The sequence below is a fragment of the Phaenicophaeus curvirostris genome, chromosome 14, assembly GCF_032191515.1.
Source record: "Phaenicophaeus curvirostris isolate KB17595 chromosome 14, BPBGC_Pcur_1.0, whole genome shotgun sequence".
Taxonomy (NCBI): Eukaryota; Metazoa; Chordata; class Aves; order Cuculiformes; family Cuculidae; genus Phaenicophaeus; species Phaenicophaeus curvirostris.
In genome coordinates, this window is record NC_091405.1 from 5640247 (window position 1) to 5655034 (window position 14788).

At 60.0% G+C, this 14788-nt stretch overlaps 1 protein-coding gene across 6 annotated transcripts; it reads left to right on the forward strand.

The window, feature by feature from the left end:
• On the forward strand, positions 1–12522 carry MTSS2 (MTSS I-BAR domain containing 2). Of its 6 annotated transcripts, none has more exons than XM_069868295.1 (14): positions 1–117; positions 3857–3918; positions 4015–4088; positions 5842–5926; positions 6069–6160; positions 6248–6322; positions 6937–7094; positions 7175–7282; positions 7358–7455; positions 7927–8134; positions 9513–9590; positions 9819–9995; positions 10399–10564; positions 11601–12522. In XM_069868295.1, exons 1-14 carry the CDS (start codon positions 49–51, stop codon positions 12371–12373), a joined length of 2223 nt encoding a protein of 740 aa, XP_069724396.1. In that variant the 5' UTR covers positions 1–48; the 3' UTR covers positions 12374–12522. The 6 variants fall into 6 exon arrangements, with proteins under 6 accessions (XP_069724396.1, XP_069724398.1, XP_069724394.1 ...); XM_069868297.1 differs by having other exon boundaries at positions 8008–8134; XM_069868293.1 differs by having other exon boundaries at positions 7924–8134; positions 11601–12520.
• Positions 12523–14788: the final 2266 nt, after the last annotated feature.

The window sequence follows — 14788 nt, forward strand, 5'->3', positions numbered from 1 at the left end:
GCTGCGCGCCCGGCCCCGCCGCCGCCCGGGCCCGGCGGCCGCTCCGCCATGGACACGGCCGAGAAGGAGTGCGGGGCGCTCGGCGGGCTCTTCCAGGCCATCATCAACGACATGAAGGTACCGACCCCCCCCCCCCAACCCCCCACCCCCGGCCCCGGCCCCGGCCTCATCCTCCTCACCCCCGGCCCCGCCGCCCCGGCCCCGCACCAGCCCCACACCGGCGGTAGGAGCCCCGCACGGCGTGTCGGAGCCCCTCATCGCCCCAGCGCGGGGGATCAGAGCCCCGCATGGCTGTAGGAGCCCCAGAGCAGCCCCGCAGCGGGTACCGGAGCCCCGCAGCGCCGGTACGAGCCCCCAGCAGCCCCACGGCGGCTGTCGGAGCCCGCACCAGCCCCACAGCAGCCCCGCACGGCGGGTAGGAGCCCCGCACCGCCCCGTATTGGCCCCGCATGGGGTGTAGGAGCCCCACATCAGCCCCACGGCAGGGATCGGAGCCCCGCACTGGCCCCACATGGGGTGTAGGAGACCTACATCAGCCCCACTGCAGGGATCGCAGCCCCGCACTGGGTGTAGGAGCCCCGCACCGGCCCCACATCAGCCCCACAGCAGGGATCGCAGCCCCGCACTGGCCCCGCATGGGGTGTAGGAGCCCCACATCAGCCCCACAGCAGGGATCGCAGCCCCGCACTGGCCCCGCATGGGGTGTAGGAGCCCCACATCAGCCCCATATGGGGTATAGGAGCCCCGCACTAGCCCCGCATGGGGTGTAGGAGCCCCGCATCAGCCCCACAGCAGGTATCGGAGCCCCGCACTGGCCCCACATGAGGTGTCAGAGCCCCACATCAGCCCCACAGCAGGTATCGGAGCCCCGCACTGGCCCCACATGAGGTGTAGGAGCCCCACATAAGCCCCACCACAGGGATTGCAGCCCCACACCAGCTGTAGGAGCCCCGCACCGGCCCCACATCAGCCCCACACCAGCTGTAGGAGCCCTGCACCAGCCCCACGTCAGCCCCACACTGGGTGTCAGAGCCCCATGTCAGCCCCACACTGGGATCGCAGCCCCACAGCAGCCCTGAATCAGCCCCTCCTAGGGTGTCCGAGCCCAGTATCAGCCCCACATGGGGTGTAGGAGCCCCACATGGGCCCTGCATCAGCCCCACAGCGAGTGTCAGAGCCCCACATCAGCCCCACAGCAGGTATCACAGCCCCGCATCACCCCCACGGCGACTGTCGGAGCCCCGCGTCAGCCTTCCAGCAGATTTAGGAGCCCTGTATCAGCCCCACAGTGGGTGTAGGAGCCCCACATCAGCTGCTGGGAGCCCTATATCGGGTGTTAGTGGCCCCGCATCAGCTGTCAGTGCCCCGCATCAGGTTGATGTGAGGTCCTGACGGCTGATACGGGGCCCCCAACAGCCACTGTGTGGCTGTTGGGGGCCCCGTATCAGTCGTCAGGACCTCACATCAACCCCACGCTGGGCATTAAGGTCCCATATCACCCCCGCATCGGGCATCACCGCCGGCTCGGGGCGTTGCGTTGCCAGCCTGGATTTCTGCTGGACCCGCTTGGGTTGGCACCGACGGAACAAAAAGGTCCCCCAGCTCCTCCATCCCATTTCCCAACCCGGGGAGGGGACGTCGCCTCCACCCTTCCTGGGAGCAGGATGGAGCCGTGTTTAAAAAAAAGCCTTTTTTTGAGGGGTTGTTTTCATTAAAATAATATATATATATATATGCTGGGGGGGGAATTTTTGCCTGGGAGGAGGGGACCAGCTGGGCTGCTTCATCTCTGGGATGGGGAGGGTGAAATTCCTGCTGCCAGCTCCGGCATCGGGGTTCAACCCCGGTTATTTTGGGGAGGCAAAAGCTCTCTCTCCTCCTCCTCTTCCTCTCTTCTCCTGCAGCCCAGTCCAGACAATGCTGTCATTGCCAAAGCAAAGGAGGGGGGATAAAAAAAAAAAATAAAAACCTTGCTAAGAAGATTAACCCCTTCGAGGGGCGGCAGTGGCCGGACTCTGGCTCCGGAGAAAAATTCCGTCTCTCTCCGGGCGCCAGCCAAGGGTGTCGGGGTAATCAGCCCCCCTAAAAATACCTTCACCCCAGGCACCTCCTCCTGCCTGAGCCCCCACAGCCCCAGGTGGAGGTGGGGGCAGCCCGTGCCTCAGTTTCCCCAGCAGAGGGGACGAGCCAGCCCGCAGCCGTCACCTCCCCATTGGGATGAGGTTGAGTCGGAAGCCCCTCACCACAGCGTCACGCGCCGGCGTGCCTGAGGAGGCTGGGCTGGATTCATTTTCATGCCATTTGTGGAAGGGAAAGATGAGAAAAAATAAAAACAACAATAAAAAGGAAGAAAAGATCCCCAGCAGGCTCGGCTCGTGCCCTGCCCAGCCCGATGCCAGCATCCCCGTCCCCAGCTCCCAGCCACACGAGTGTCCTGGCATGGGCACAGCAGGATGGGGAAAAATATCCAGCTGACGGCATCCAACGGCAGTGACGTGCTCAGGGTCCCCTAGCTGGGACCCCTGCGCTGGATGGGGGTGCAGAGGGACCTTATTTTGGTGGCTGGTGGCTTTTTGGCACCCATCAGCCTCCACTGGGTGAGACATGGGTAGTGGAGCCTGGTGGCATTCCCAGAGCCAGCGGCGTCCCCGAGCCGGCTTCGTTCCTATTGCCTCTCTTCCAGCACGCTCGGCGTCCCTGGGTGACCTTGGTATGTCCTTGTCCCCAAAAATACAACCCTGGGCTTATCCCATGCCCCTTGGTGCAAGCGCTGTCCCCAGAGGTGCCACCAAGCTGGGCTCGCTGGTGTCTCGTGTCCTCAAAGCCAGCTCCGGTGCCCGTTGCTGCTGGAACTGCCATTGGATGATGGCACCGGAATGGCATCGCGGGAGCAACGGCACCGGGACCCCAATGGGATGGTGGCATCAGGACGAGCCTTGCTGGGTTGGTTTTGCTGGGATGGTGGCACCAGCACCAGCCTCACCAGGATGGCCTCGCCAGGATGGTGATGCCGGGACTGGCTCTGGGATGGCCTCGTGGAGACGGCACCAGGACTGATCTTGCCTTGACAGCGCTGTGACTGGTCTCACTGGGGTGATGGCACTGGGATGGCCTTCCCGTATGGTGGCACCAGGACTGGCCTTGCTGGGACGGCACCAGGATGGGTCTTGCTGAGACTGGCCTCACTGGGACAGTGCTGGGATGGCCTCATCAGGATGTTGGCACCCAGACAGCCCTGGGAAGGCATCGCCACGAGGACGCTGGGACTGGTCTTGCTTGAATGGCTTCGGTGGGATGGCATGAGGACAGCCTGACCACGATGGTACTGAGATGACCTCACTGGGACAGCGCTGCGGTTGCCTCCCCAGAACCTGTGACTTGTCACGCGACTGCCTGTTCAAGGCTGGGAGGACCCCAGGGCTCCTCTCCAGGATCTGTGGTTACCTGCTGCTGAGGCTGGAGCTCTCCGTGATGCTGCCTTGGGGGAGGCCGCGGGCGCTGAAGGGCTCTGCTCTGCTGCTGGCCAGGATCTCAGAGCTTACCTGTGCGCCAGCTCATTTCCTCCCATCAAATCTGCAAACCCATATGTTGCCTTCACCCCTTTGAGGAAGAGATCACCCAAAATCCTGAGGTCTCTGTGGTCTGCGAGGTTGTGCAGCCAAACTGGAAAGGCCCCAGGAGGGAGAGGGGTTGTGCTCAGCCTTTATTAGCCCTCAGAGAAGCTACACCTAGCTAGGCACACCTGCCCCATCTCTCTGAAACGGTGAAGGGGGGATTTGCTGTGCCCAGGGCGTCGGGGGCGCAGGGTGGTTGGTAAGCGGGCTCCATCTCTCACTGTCCTGTTCCCTCCTTGCAGAGCTCCTACCCGATCTGGGAGGATTTCAACTCGAAGGCCACCAAGCTTCACTCCCAGCTCCGGTGAGTGGCTGAGGTCGGGGGACGGGGACCCCTGGGAGCATATCCTGGGGTGTGCGGTGTCCACTGAGCTCCCCCCTCACTCTCTCTCTACCCTAGGACCACGGTGCTGGCTGCTGTCGCCTTCCTGGATGCCTTCCAGAAAGTGGCTGATATGGCCACCAACACCCGAGGTAGGATCCTCCCCACCCAGGCGTGGGTGTCCCTGGGCAGGGGGATGGGTGGCTGGTGTGCCCTGCCCGCGCTGGGGCAGCTGTGCTGTCCCTGGAGACGTGTCATAGAATCATAGAATCGTAGAATCACCAGGTTGGAAAAGACCCACTGGATCATCGAGTCCAACCATTCCCATCAATCACTAAACCATGTCCCTCAGCACCTCATCCACCCGTCCCTTAAACCCCTCCAGGGAAGGTGACTCAACCCCTCCCTGGGCAGCTGTTCCAGTGCCCAATGACCCTTCCCGTGAAAAAATTTTTCCTGATGTTCAGCTTGAACCTCCCCTGGAAGAGCTGAGCCACCCACTGGTGCCCCTTGTCCCCTGTGCCCCTCCTGGGACGGGGAATTAGACAGAGGGAGGAGATACAGGAGCTTGGCTGCGTTGGGGATGAACCCCAATCTACTGGGGAGGCAACACAAAGAGCCGAGCCCGCAGGTGGGACCTCTCCATGCTTCCGCGGGCACTGGGGCCGGACCCCCAGCTCCTCTCTGGGTGCCCGCTGGCAGCGAGGAGCTGCTTCCCACCGCTCGGCTTCTGCCCAGCAGATGGTCCCGGGCTGGTTTGCAGACTGGCGGCATCCAGGCCATCTGGAGCTGCGTGAGGAGGAGGAGGAGGCAGCTTGAGCCAGGATCAGCTTTGCCTCCAAACCCACTGGCCCACTGCACCGAGGGGATTAGGGCTCCCCAGCTCCCCACCAGCACGGACACGGAGGACGCTGGGGATGTGGGATCAGCGTCATGGTGGTGACCTGGGGGCAGCCTTGGACATCCTTGGTTTTCTTGGGGTCGGGCGGGAGGCAGAGCAGCGGTGTGGGGAAACTGAGGCAGGGGGCTGGCTGGTGGCCTCGCGCACGGTGCGTGATCCCGCGGGGGAATCGGATTAGGAGCAGCAGGAGCTGGGATAAGAGCATTAGGAGAAGGATTAGGAGAATACCCTGGTGCAGGAGAGGACCCTTGGCCAGGGGGTTCCCCCATTTCCACAGCACTGGGGGGCTGGGGGTGCCCAATGAATGGGAGGTGTCCCTGGAGGCTTTTTTTAGGGGAGAGGACCATTCTCTAGCCTGCACCCCAGTGTTTGGAGTAGCTGCTTTTCTTGGGATTTGCCAGCAGCACTGCCACCGTGTGGCCATCCTTAGGCTTCAGAGTGAACAGCAGTTTCACCAGAAAGGGATGCTCCTGCTTTCAGTTGCTGGCAAAATCCTTCCCAGGGAGCTCTGTCTCCCTTTCCACGCGCTTGGGATCGAGCCTGGAGGGGCACAGCCAGCTGCCTGGCACGGGGATGGGCACAGAGCCCTTTGCCCCCGGACGCCTCGTTTCCCAGTCCGTGCCTGGCCAGCTGCACAGTACTTCGCCTCCTCCTTTCCCTGGGCTCCCCCAGCACCACATTTCATAGAATCATAGAGTCATAGAATCATAGAATCACTAGGTTGGAAAAGACCCACTGGAGACAAACTGGGAAAAACCGGGAGAAGATTTTAATTTCAAAGCCGCAAGAAAGGATATTTAGTGCTTTATTTGTGAATTAGTGGATGTTGGATTATTTATTTAGTGGATTTATCGGGGGAAAAGGAGACATCCCTGACCCAAAGGGTCTCCAAAGCCCAGAGTGTCCCCACGCTGCTCATCCCAGAGTGGTCCCAGTATGCAAACTGGGCTGACAGTGGTGTGGGGGTGTCCCCTGTCCCTCATCGGTGTTGGGTTCCCTCCCAGGTGCCACGAGGGACATCGGCTCCGCGCTGACCCGCATGTGCATGCGGCACCGCAGCATCGAGGCCAAGCTGCGGCAGTTCACCAAGTAAGCACGGCCGGGCCATCGGTGTCACGGGTTGTCCAGGCTCAGCCCTCCCTCGCTGAAGAAGGAGCTGCTGGATGCTGGCTGGGAGGCACAGCTGCTCCTGGCACTCTCCCATGCTCTCTCCTCTTTTTCCCTGCTCCAGCGCCCTCATGGAGAGCCTGATAAACCCTTTGCAGGACAGGATTGAGGACTGGAAGAAAACTGCCAACCAGCTGGACAAGGACCATGCAAAAGGTATGAGCAGGAGGGGCTGGATCGGTACTGGGGGGGCTGTTCCAGTCGGTGGGGGTGTCCCCTCTGACAGCGCTTCTGTGCCCCTAGAATACAAGCGAGCCCGCCACGAGATCAAGAAAAAATCCTCCGACACGCTCAAGCTCCAGAAAAAGGCTCGCAAAGGTGAAGGGGGGTCTCCAGGGTGGGGGTCCCCCCGCCAGCCCCTCCGCGGCGGCCACGGGGATGGTGGGCACCGTGGGGTTCCCGCTGCCCCCCCTGCAGAGAGGGGGCTGTGGCGGGGAGGCGGGGGCGCGTGCCCCGGCCCTCGGCCTCTTTTCACACGTTTTCTCTGTCTCCTTCTCTCTTCCCTCCCTTCCACATCCTTCCTGTAGAGCTGCTTGGTAAGTGAACGGCTGCCCCCCACTCCATCCCCAGTCCCCTCTCTGCTTCCTCATCTGCTCCCCACTGGTCTCCCCAGGTCCGGGGCTGCCTCCATCCATCCATCCATCAGTCTGTCTGTCTGTCCATCCGCTCCCTGTCCCCCCTCACCTTGCTTTTAGCTTAGTTTAACTCGCCCCCCCGCGCCCCAGGGCGATGCCAGCCCTGCCCTGGTGGCACCCAGGCGGGTCCCCTGGTCCCAAATGCCAGGGGACTCCTCTCCTGGGAGGTGACCACAGGAAGACACCGGGATGGGGTCAAGGGGGTGAGGAATCCCAGCCGGAGCTTGGGGTTGGGACCTCCAGGAGCTCAGGGGGTGCAGAGGGGGAGTTTGGCGCTGACGGTGCCCCGTCCCACAGGGAAGGGAGATCTTCAGCCCCAGCTGGACAACGCGCTGCAGGACGTCAACGACATGTACCTGCTGCTGGAGGAGACGGAGAAGCAGGCTGTGCGGAAAGCCCTCATCGAGGAGCGGGGTCGCTTCTGCACCTTCATCACCTTCCTGCAGCCTGTGGTGGTGAGCGCCAGGGACCAGGGGGTGTCAGGGAGCGGGGTGGCCGCTGCCCGGTGGGTGCTGATGCTCCTCTTTGGCCACAGAACGGGGAGCTCACCATGCTGGGAGAGATCACCCACCTGCAGGGCATCATCGAGGACCTGGTGGTGCTCACGGCTGAGCCCCACAAGCTGCCCCCCGCCAGCGAGCAGGTCAGCGTGAGGGACCAGGGTGGCAGGAGACGGGGAGAGCGTCTTTTGGGGGCTTAAACCCTGTTCTTCCTGCAGGTGATCAAGGACCTGAAGGGCTCCGACTACAGCTGGTCCTACCAGACTCCCCCGTCCTCTCCCAGCAGCTCCAGCTCCCGCAAGTCCAGCATGTGCAGGTATGGTGGGGTGGGCACCTAGCACTGCCGGCAAGTCCAGCCCCCTTGCTCATGGCTCTTGGGGAGGCTCAGAAGGTTCACGTCAAGCTTCACGTGCCCTCTGGTCCCCAGTAATGCGGAGGAACTGGTCGTGGCACACGGGGTCGGGTGCAGGGTTGGGGCTGGCAGGATGTGTGGGCCTCGTCCTCTGGGTTTGGGGCATGATGTGAGCTGGGCAGGAGGGTCGGGGGGCAAACGTATTCACCTTTGCTGTGCCCCAGCACGTCCCCTCCCACTGGGGACTCCAGAATGGAAAGAGACAACACCTGGAGGGCCGTGTGCCTCAGTTTTGCCAGGTTGGGGTGTGGGGCAGGGTTCTAGGGTTGCTGCCCGGGAACCCTGCCATCTCCAAGCCTCCGTCTTAAACTCTCTTTTCCTTCCTCTGTCCTCCCTGCCGGCGTGTCCCCGACCCCTGCGCCGCCCCCCCAGCAGCGTTAGCAGTGCCAAGGGTGGCACGGCGTGGCCCGGCGGGGCTCAGACCTGCTCACCCAGTTCCACCTATCGCTACCGCAGCCTGGCGCAGCCCCCCGCCGCCGCCACCCGCCTCTCCAGCGTCTCCTCGCACGACTCCGGCTTCATCTCCCAGGATGCTGCTTACTCAAAACCGCCTTCCCCCATGCCCTCGGACATCACCAGCCAGGTACACCTGGATGAAGGCATTGAGTGCACCCTTAGCAAGTTTGCAGACGATACTAAGCTGGGTGGAAGCGTGGATCTGCTGGAGGGCAGGGAGGCTCCAAAGGGACCTGAACAGGCCGGACCGCTGGGCAGAGACCAATGGCAGGAGGTTTAACAAGGCCAAATGCCGGGTCCTGCACTTGGGGCACAACAACCCTGAGCAGCTACAGACTAGAAATCTGGCTGGAAACTGCCTGGAGGAGAGGGACCTGGGGGTGTTGGTTGACAGCGACTGAACATGAGCCAGCAGGGGCCCAGGTGGCCAAGAAGGCCAATGGCATCTTGGCTTGGATCAGAAACGGCGTGACCAGCAGGTCCAGGGAGGTTATTCTCCCTCTGGACTCGGCACTGGTGAGACCGCTCCTCGAATCCTGTGTTCAGTTCTGGGCCCCTCACCACAAGAAGGATGTTGAGGCTCTGGAGCGACGAAGCTGTTGAAGGGGCTGGAGAACAAGAGGAGCGGCTGAGAGAGCTGGGGGTGTTTAGCCTGGAGAAGAGGAGGCTGAGGGGAGACCTCATTGCTCTCTCCAACTCCCTGAAAGGAGGTTGTGGAGAGGAGGGAGCTGGGCTCTTCTCCCAAGGGACAGAGGACAGGACAAGAGGGAATGGCCTTAAGCTCCACCAGGGGAGGTTTAGGCTGGACATTAGGAAAAAATATTTCACGGAAAGGGTCATTGGGCACTGGAACAGCTGCCCAGAGAGGGGGTTGAGTCACCTTCCCTGGAGGTGTTTAAGGGACAGGTGGATGAGGCGCGGAGGGACATGGTTTAGTGATTGATGGGAATGGTTGGACTCAATGATCCAGTGGGTCCTTTCCAACCTGGTGATTCTATGATTCTATGATTCCAAATCACCCCAGCCATGTTACACCCAGTTTGTACCACTCCCTCGGCAGACGGCATGGAGCAAAGCTTCCCCTTTGCCCTGCATCCTCCCTGTTGCCAGGGATGCTCCAGGATCCCCCCGGCACCTCCTGGCTGTGCCTATCCCTTGTGCCGGCTGTGCTGCCTGGTATTGCCGGTGCTGGGTTAGTGTCCCCATGCAAACTTGGCATCCCAACGCTGTGGTTGTGGGGACCGTCCCTGCTCCCCCCAGTGACTGTTGGCTCCATGGGGCCAAGGGGTGAGCGGGAGCAGGGGAAGGGTTGGCGCTGAGCATCACGGCTTCACCCAGCTGGCATGTCCTCGGCTCTGCAGCCCATGCTGCCGGCTTGGATGCTGCTCACCTTCCCGCAGCCTGGGGGCCTGGGTAGGCCAGGGAAGCTGTGGGTGCTGCTTGACCCCATGGTCATGGCTGTGCTCACTAACTGCCTCTTCTCTCCCCTCTGGCTCCTGGCACAGCAGAAATCCTCCAGCTCGGCGTCCTCGGAGGCCTCTGAAACCTGCCAGTCGGTTAGCGAGTGCAGCTCCCCAACCTCGGTTAGTTCTTGTTCTGCCGCCAGGGCATGGGCTGGTAGCAGAAAGATGAAGCCTTCATCAGCAACACCCTCCTCTTCCTCCCCTCCCTCTCGCTGTCCCCCATCCCACCAGGGTTGCATTTTACACATGGGTTCCCCCCAGTCAGTGCCCCTCCCCGTCCCACCCTGCCCTGCTTTCTGCTCCTGGTCCCAGTGTCCCTGGCGTCACCCGGTGCTTTGCCTGTTGCAGGACTGGTCCAAAGCCAGCCCCTACGACCAGCCCGTGGTCCCCACCCTGCAGCGGCGCAAGGACCGTGTTGAGCACCTGCGGGAAGCCGAGATGGGCTCGCCTGCTGGTGGGTACCCGGCCATGGGTGGCGAGGATGCTCCCAGGCCCCGGATGTCACCGGCTACGATTGCTGCCAAGGTATCGGCTCCAGCCAGGAAAGCACAGGGGTGGTGGGCTTCTGCGGGGCTCCCAAGAGCAAGCAGTGTGCTGGAAGGGGGCTACAAGAAAGCTGGAGAGGAACTGTTCACAAAGCTTTGTGGTGATAGAACGAGGGGCAATGGGTATAAAATGGAGGGGGGCGGATTTAGGCTTGACATAAGGAAGAATTTCTTCACCAGGAGAGCGGGGAGGCCCTGGCCCAGGTTGCCCAGGGAAGCTGTTGCTGCCCCATCCCTGGAGGTGTTCAAGGCCAGGTTGGGTGGACCTTGAGCAGCCTGGTCTAGTAGGAGGTGTCCCTGCCCATGGGGGGTTGGAACTGGATGATCTTCAAGGTCCCTTCCATCCAACCCAAACTATTCAATGGTGCCTTCTCTGCCTGCAGCACGGGGAGGAGGTGTCCCCTGCCGCCAGTGACCTGGCCATGGTCTTGACCCGGGGGCTGAGCCTGGAGCACCAGAAGAGCAGCCGGGACTCTCTGCAGTACTCCAGTGGCTACAGCACACAGACCACCACCCCCTCCTGCTCCGAGGACACCATCCCTTCCCAAGGTACCCATCTCGTGGTGGCAAGGGGCACCCGGCGCCACCCAAAATGGCACCTGGAGCAGGGAATGACATAGGCTTTGGTTGTCCTGAGGTACATCTGCATGGGCTGGGGCTCATAGCACTGGGCTGTGGTCATCTTGCATAGGGACCGGTGGGGTGAAGATTTAATGCATGTTGGGTGTTTGGTGGGTGCCACAAGCATCGTACCACACGGTAACCACAAGGTTTCCTGGTTATTTGGGTGTTGGTTGTGTCTGGACGGTACAGTTGTGCCAGGTAGTGCGATAACAGGTAGCATCACACGGGGTGTGGTTAGTGATGGCTCACAGCGACGTGTTTGTGCGCAGTGGTTGGGTGCAGGCAGGCACGGTAGCAGATGGTGGGCGAAGGCTCCAGAGTGGATGGCTGGACATCAGGTTACCTCAAGGACAGTGGTGTTGTGCTGGCATGTTGATGGCTGAGCTGGTTGCGAGCATGTGATGGTGATGGTGGAGTTTGGCCGTGGTCGCGTAGTGATGGTGGTGGTTGTGATAGTGATGGCGGGGTTTGACCATGAGCATGTGATGGTGATGGTGGGTTTTGACTGTGATCATGTAGTGATTCTGGTGGTTGGGATAGTGATGGTTGGGTTTGACCATGACCGTGTGATGGGGATGGTTGAGGCAAGTTGTGATGGCCTCAAGTTTGGCTGTAACCATGTTGTGTTGGCAATGCAGGTGTTGGTTGTGATCACGCTGCAGTGGTGACAGTTGGGTTTGGTTGTGGTCATCTTCTGATGGTGATGGTTGGGCTTGTTTGTGATTGTCTTCCAATGGTGATGGTTGAGCTTGATTGGGGTTGTCTTCCAATGGTGATGGTCGGGCTTGATGGCGAGCACGTTGTGCCATCAGTGGCTGAGGCCAGTTTAGGATTGCGCTGCAGTGGTGGGAGTTGAGCTTGTGGTGATGCAACCGCTGCTGGCTGCAATTGTGTTGTGGAGGTAGCAGTTTGGCTCGGCAGCACCAGCTGAGCTGCCCACCACCTGCTTCCCACTCCCCAGGCTCTGACTACGACTGCTACTCAGTGAACGGTGACGTTGAGTGTGACCCGCAGAGCGACTTCGACAAGTCCTCCACCATCCCGCGCAACAGTAACATCGCCCAGAACTACCGGCGGATGATCCAGACAAAGCGTCCCGCCTCCACTGCCGGGCTGCCCACCGGCACCAACCTACCAGCCGGCACCACCCCAGGGGTAGCCACCATCCGCCGCACGCCCTCCACCAAGCCCTCGGTCCGCCGTACCCTCTCCAACGCTGGCCCCATCCCCATCCGACCACCCATCGTCCCCGTGAAGACCCCCACGGTGCCCGATTCCCCCGGCTACACTGGCCCCACGCGGGTGGGCAGCGAAGAGTGCGTCTTCTACGCCGACGATGCCTCGCCAAACCCTCTGGATTTTGCCAAAGCTTCTCCCAAGCGGCTGAGCCTTCCCAACACCGCCTGGGGTGGCGGCGCCATGGAGATCTCCGTCTACCCCGGGGCCGGCCAGCACCTCTCTGCCGAGGAAGAGGAGGACCAACAGTTGGCCGCCAACCGGCACAGCTTGGTGGAGAAGATCGGGGAGCTGGTGGCTGGCGCCCACGCCCTGGGAGAAGGCCAGTTCCCCTTCCCCACCACCCTTGTGGGGTCCGGCCCCGGCGAGGAGACCCCCGCGCCCCCCCCGGCGGCCTCCATGGACCCCCCGGCTGAAGACATGCTGGTGGCCATCCGGCGCGGGGTGCGCCTGCGCAGGACCATCACCAACGACCGCTCGGCCCCGCGGATATTGTGATGAAGCCCCAGCCAGCGGGGACGAGCCCACCCGACGGATCCCCGGGGGCACCCGCTGCGCCTCCCCAGAGCCCCCCACCCGCCGGCACCCGCTTTCTGCTCCCCTCTCTCCTTCCTGGCCCTTTGACCTTTCATTGCATCTTTCCTTCACACGTTCTCTTTGACTCTTTTTCTCTTCTTTTTCTCATAGTCTCTTTCTTCTCTCTTCCTCTTTTCTTCTATTTTATTCTGTTCTTTTCTTCTTTTTCCTTCTCTTTTTCTTTCTTCTCTTTTCATTCTTGTTTTTCCTCTTCATCTCCCCTTTCTTTTTTCTCCTTTCTTTTCTGTTTCTGTTTCCTTTATTCATTTTTACTTTCATTTTCTTTCTCATTTTTCCTTCTTTTCTTTTCTTTTCTTTTCTTTTCTTTTCTTTTCTTTTCTTTTCTTTTCTTTTCTTTTCTTTTCTTTTCTTTTCTTTTCTTTTCTTTTCTTTTCTTTTCTTTTCTTTTCTTTTCTTTTCTTTTCTTTTCTTTTCTTTTCTTTTCTTTTCTTTTCTTTTCTTTTCTTTTCTTTTCTTTTCTTTTCCTTGCCTCTTCTGCCCTTTCTGTTTTCTTTCTTTTTTTCTCCCTTTATTCATTTTTCCTCCCTTTATTCATTTTTCCTCCCTTTATTCATTTTTTCCTTTCTTTTATGTCCTCATTTTTGTTTTTTTTCCTCCTGTCTGTTTTCATTCCTCCCTTGCTCCTCTCCCCGTCTCCCTCCCCGGGTGCAGGCGGGTGTCCCCAGCCCCAGCAGAGGGGACGGTGCCAGCGGGGCCATGGCTGGAGCAGCACTAGGAGCTGGGGGGGCTCTGGCCCCGTCCCCCCCTGGCTGCCTGCTGGGGCTATTTGGTGGGACAGGAGCAGCAGCGAGGAGGGGGCACAGGGGGACACAGCACAGCACCCTCCAATCTTGGGGACACGGGGACTGAGGATGCTTTGCCCCTCCATGGGGGAGCACCGGGGACCGCCCCCCCCAACCCCAGCCGCTCCAACCCCCCCACCCCTCTCCCTCAGCACCCGCAGACCCTGCGCAGGTTCCTGCTGGGGGGGTGTCTGGGGGACGAGGGGCTCACCCAGACCCCCCCAAAGCAGCTGATTTCTGCCGGTGGCTGGAGGAAAGCACAACCCCCCCTCGCCCCCCGCTGTACATAGACCCCCCCCCCGCTGTCTGTCGCATCGCAGCCCCCTTTCCCTCCCCGTTAGGAATAACGATTTAGTCCCCCCCCAGCCCCTTCTCCTGCCCAGAACCGCTGATGCCAAGTGACAAATGTTTGGGTTTGGGGGAGGGAGGGGGGGGGGTCTCTTATTTTGTACAGAAAACAAAAATTCCTTGGAAAAGAAAAAAAAAATCCAACCTGTCTTTCAACTGAAGTAACTTTTCTGGTGCTGTTGTTAACTTGGTCCTTTCTTCGTTTTTTTTTTTAATTTATTTCCCCTCGTGCTCCTGCCTCTGCCGACGCTTTCCCCTCCCTGTCCCTCCACCAGGTTTTTCTCTCTTTTTTTTCATTCCCTCTTTTCTTTTAATTTTTTTTTTGTGGTAATTCCCCTGTTTTCCACCTGTTTCCCCCTCTCCCCGTTTCCATAGTCACTGCTACAAGTAACGAATGCACTGTGAAGATTCCAGTATTAATAAAGGTTGTACTGTAATTAATAGCCTCGCCTGCGATCCTATGGATGTTCTGGTGCTTGGGGGGGGTCACATCAATAATGGGGGACAAGTGGAAGGTCCTCTCACTATTTTGGGGTGCCTGTGGCTGCAGGGTGGGTGCTGTGGGGTACAGGGAGAGGGGGTGAGACATCCCTGCGGTCAAGGTGATGGGTGAACCCCAGGATGCAGGAGAGCATCACACAGGGCTACAAAGATGATCCAAGGGTTGGAGCACCTCTACTATGAGGACAGGCTGAGTTGGGGGTGTTCAGCCTGGAGAAGAAAAGGCTCTGAGGAGACCTTAGAGCAGCTTCCAGTAAAAAAGGGCTACAGGAAAGCTGGGGAGGGATGTTTTACAAGGGCATGAGGTGATGGGACGAGGGGGAATGGCTTTAAATGGGAGAGAGGAAGAGTAATATTATACATTAGGAAGAAATTCTTCATGATGAGGATGGGGAGGCCCTGGCCCAGGTGTCCCAGAGAAGCTGTGGCTGCCCCATCCCTGGAGGTGTTCAAGGCCAGGTTGGATGGGGCTTGGAGTCCCTGATCCAGTGGGAGGTGTCCCTGCCTGTGGAACTGGATGGCCTTCGAGGTCCATTTGAACCACTCCATGATTCTATGGTTCTTTGATCACTCTGCCCTCGCCCCCCCAGGAGAGGGGGTGCAGGAGGTGCCCCCCACCATCTCCACCCATCCCAGCAGCACCTGCGCTGCCACCTCCCAAATTACCGATGCCGATTGCCAAACC

Coding starts and splice junctions, on each gene's coding strand:
- MTSS2 (XM_069868293.1), top strand. CDS start 49: ATGGACACGGCCGAGAAGGAGTGCGGGGCGCTCGGCGGGCTCTTCCAG. Junction 118..3,856: donor CCATCATCAACGACATGAAG/GTACCGACCCCC, acceptor CCCTCCTTGCAG/AGCTCCTACCCGATCTGGGA. Junction 7,283..7,357: donor TGCCCCCCGCCAGCGAGCAG/GTCAGCGTGAGG, acceptor TTCTTCCTGCAG/GTGATCAAGGACCTGAAGGG.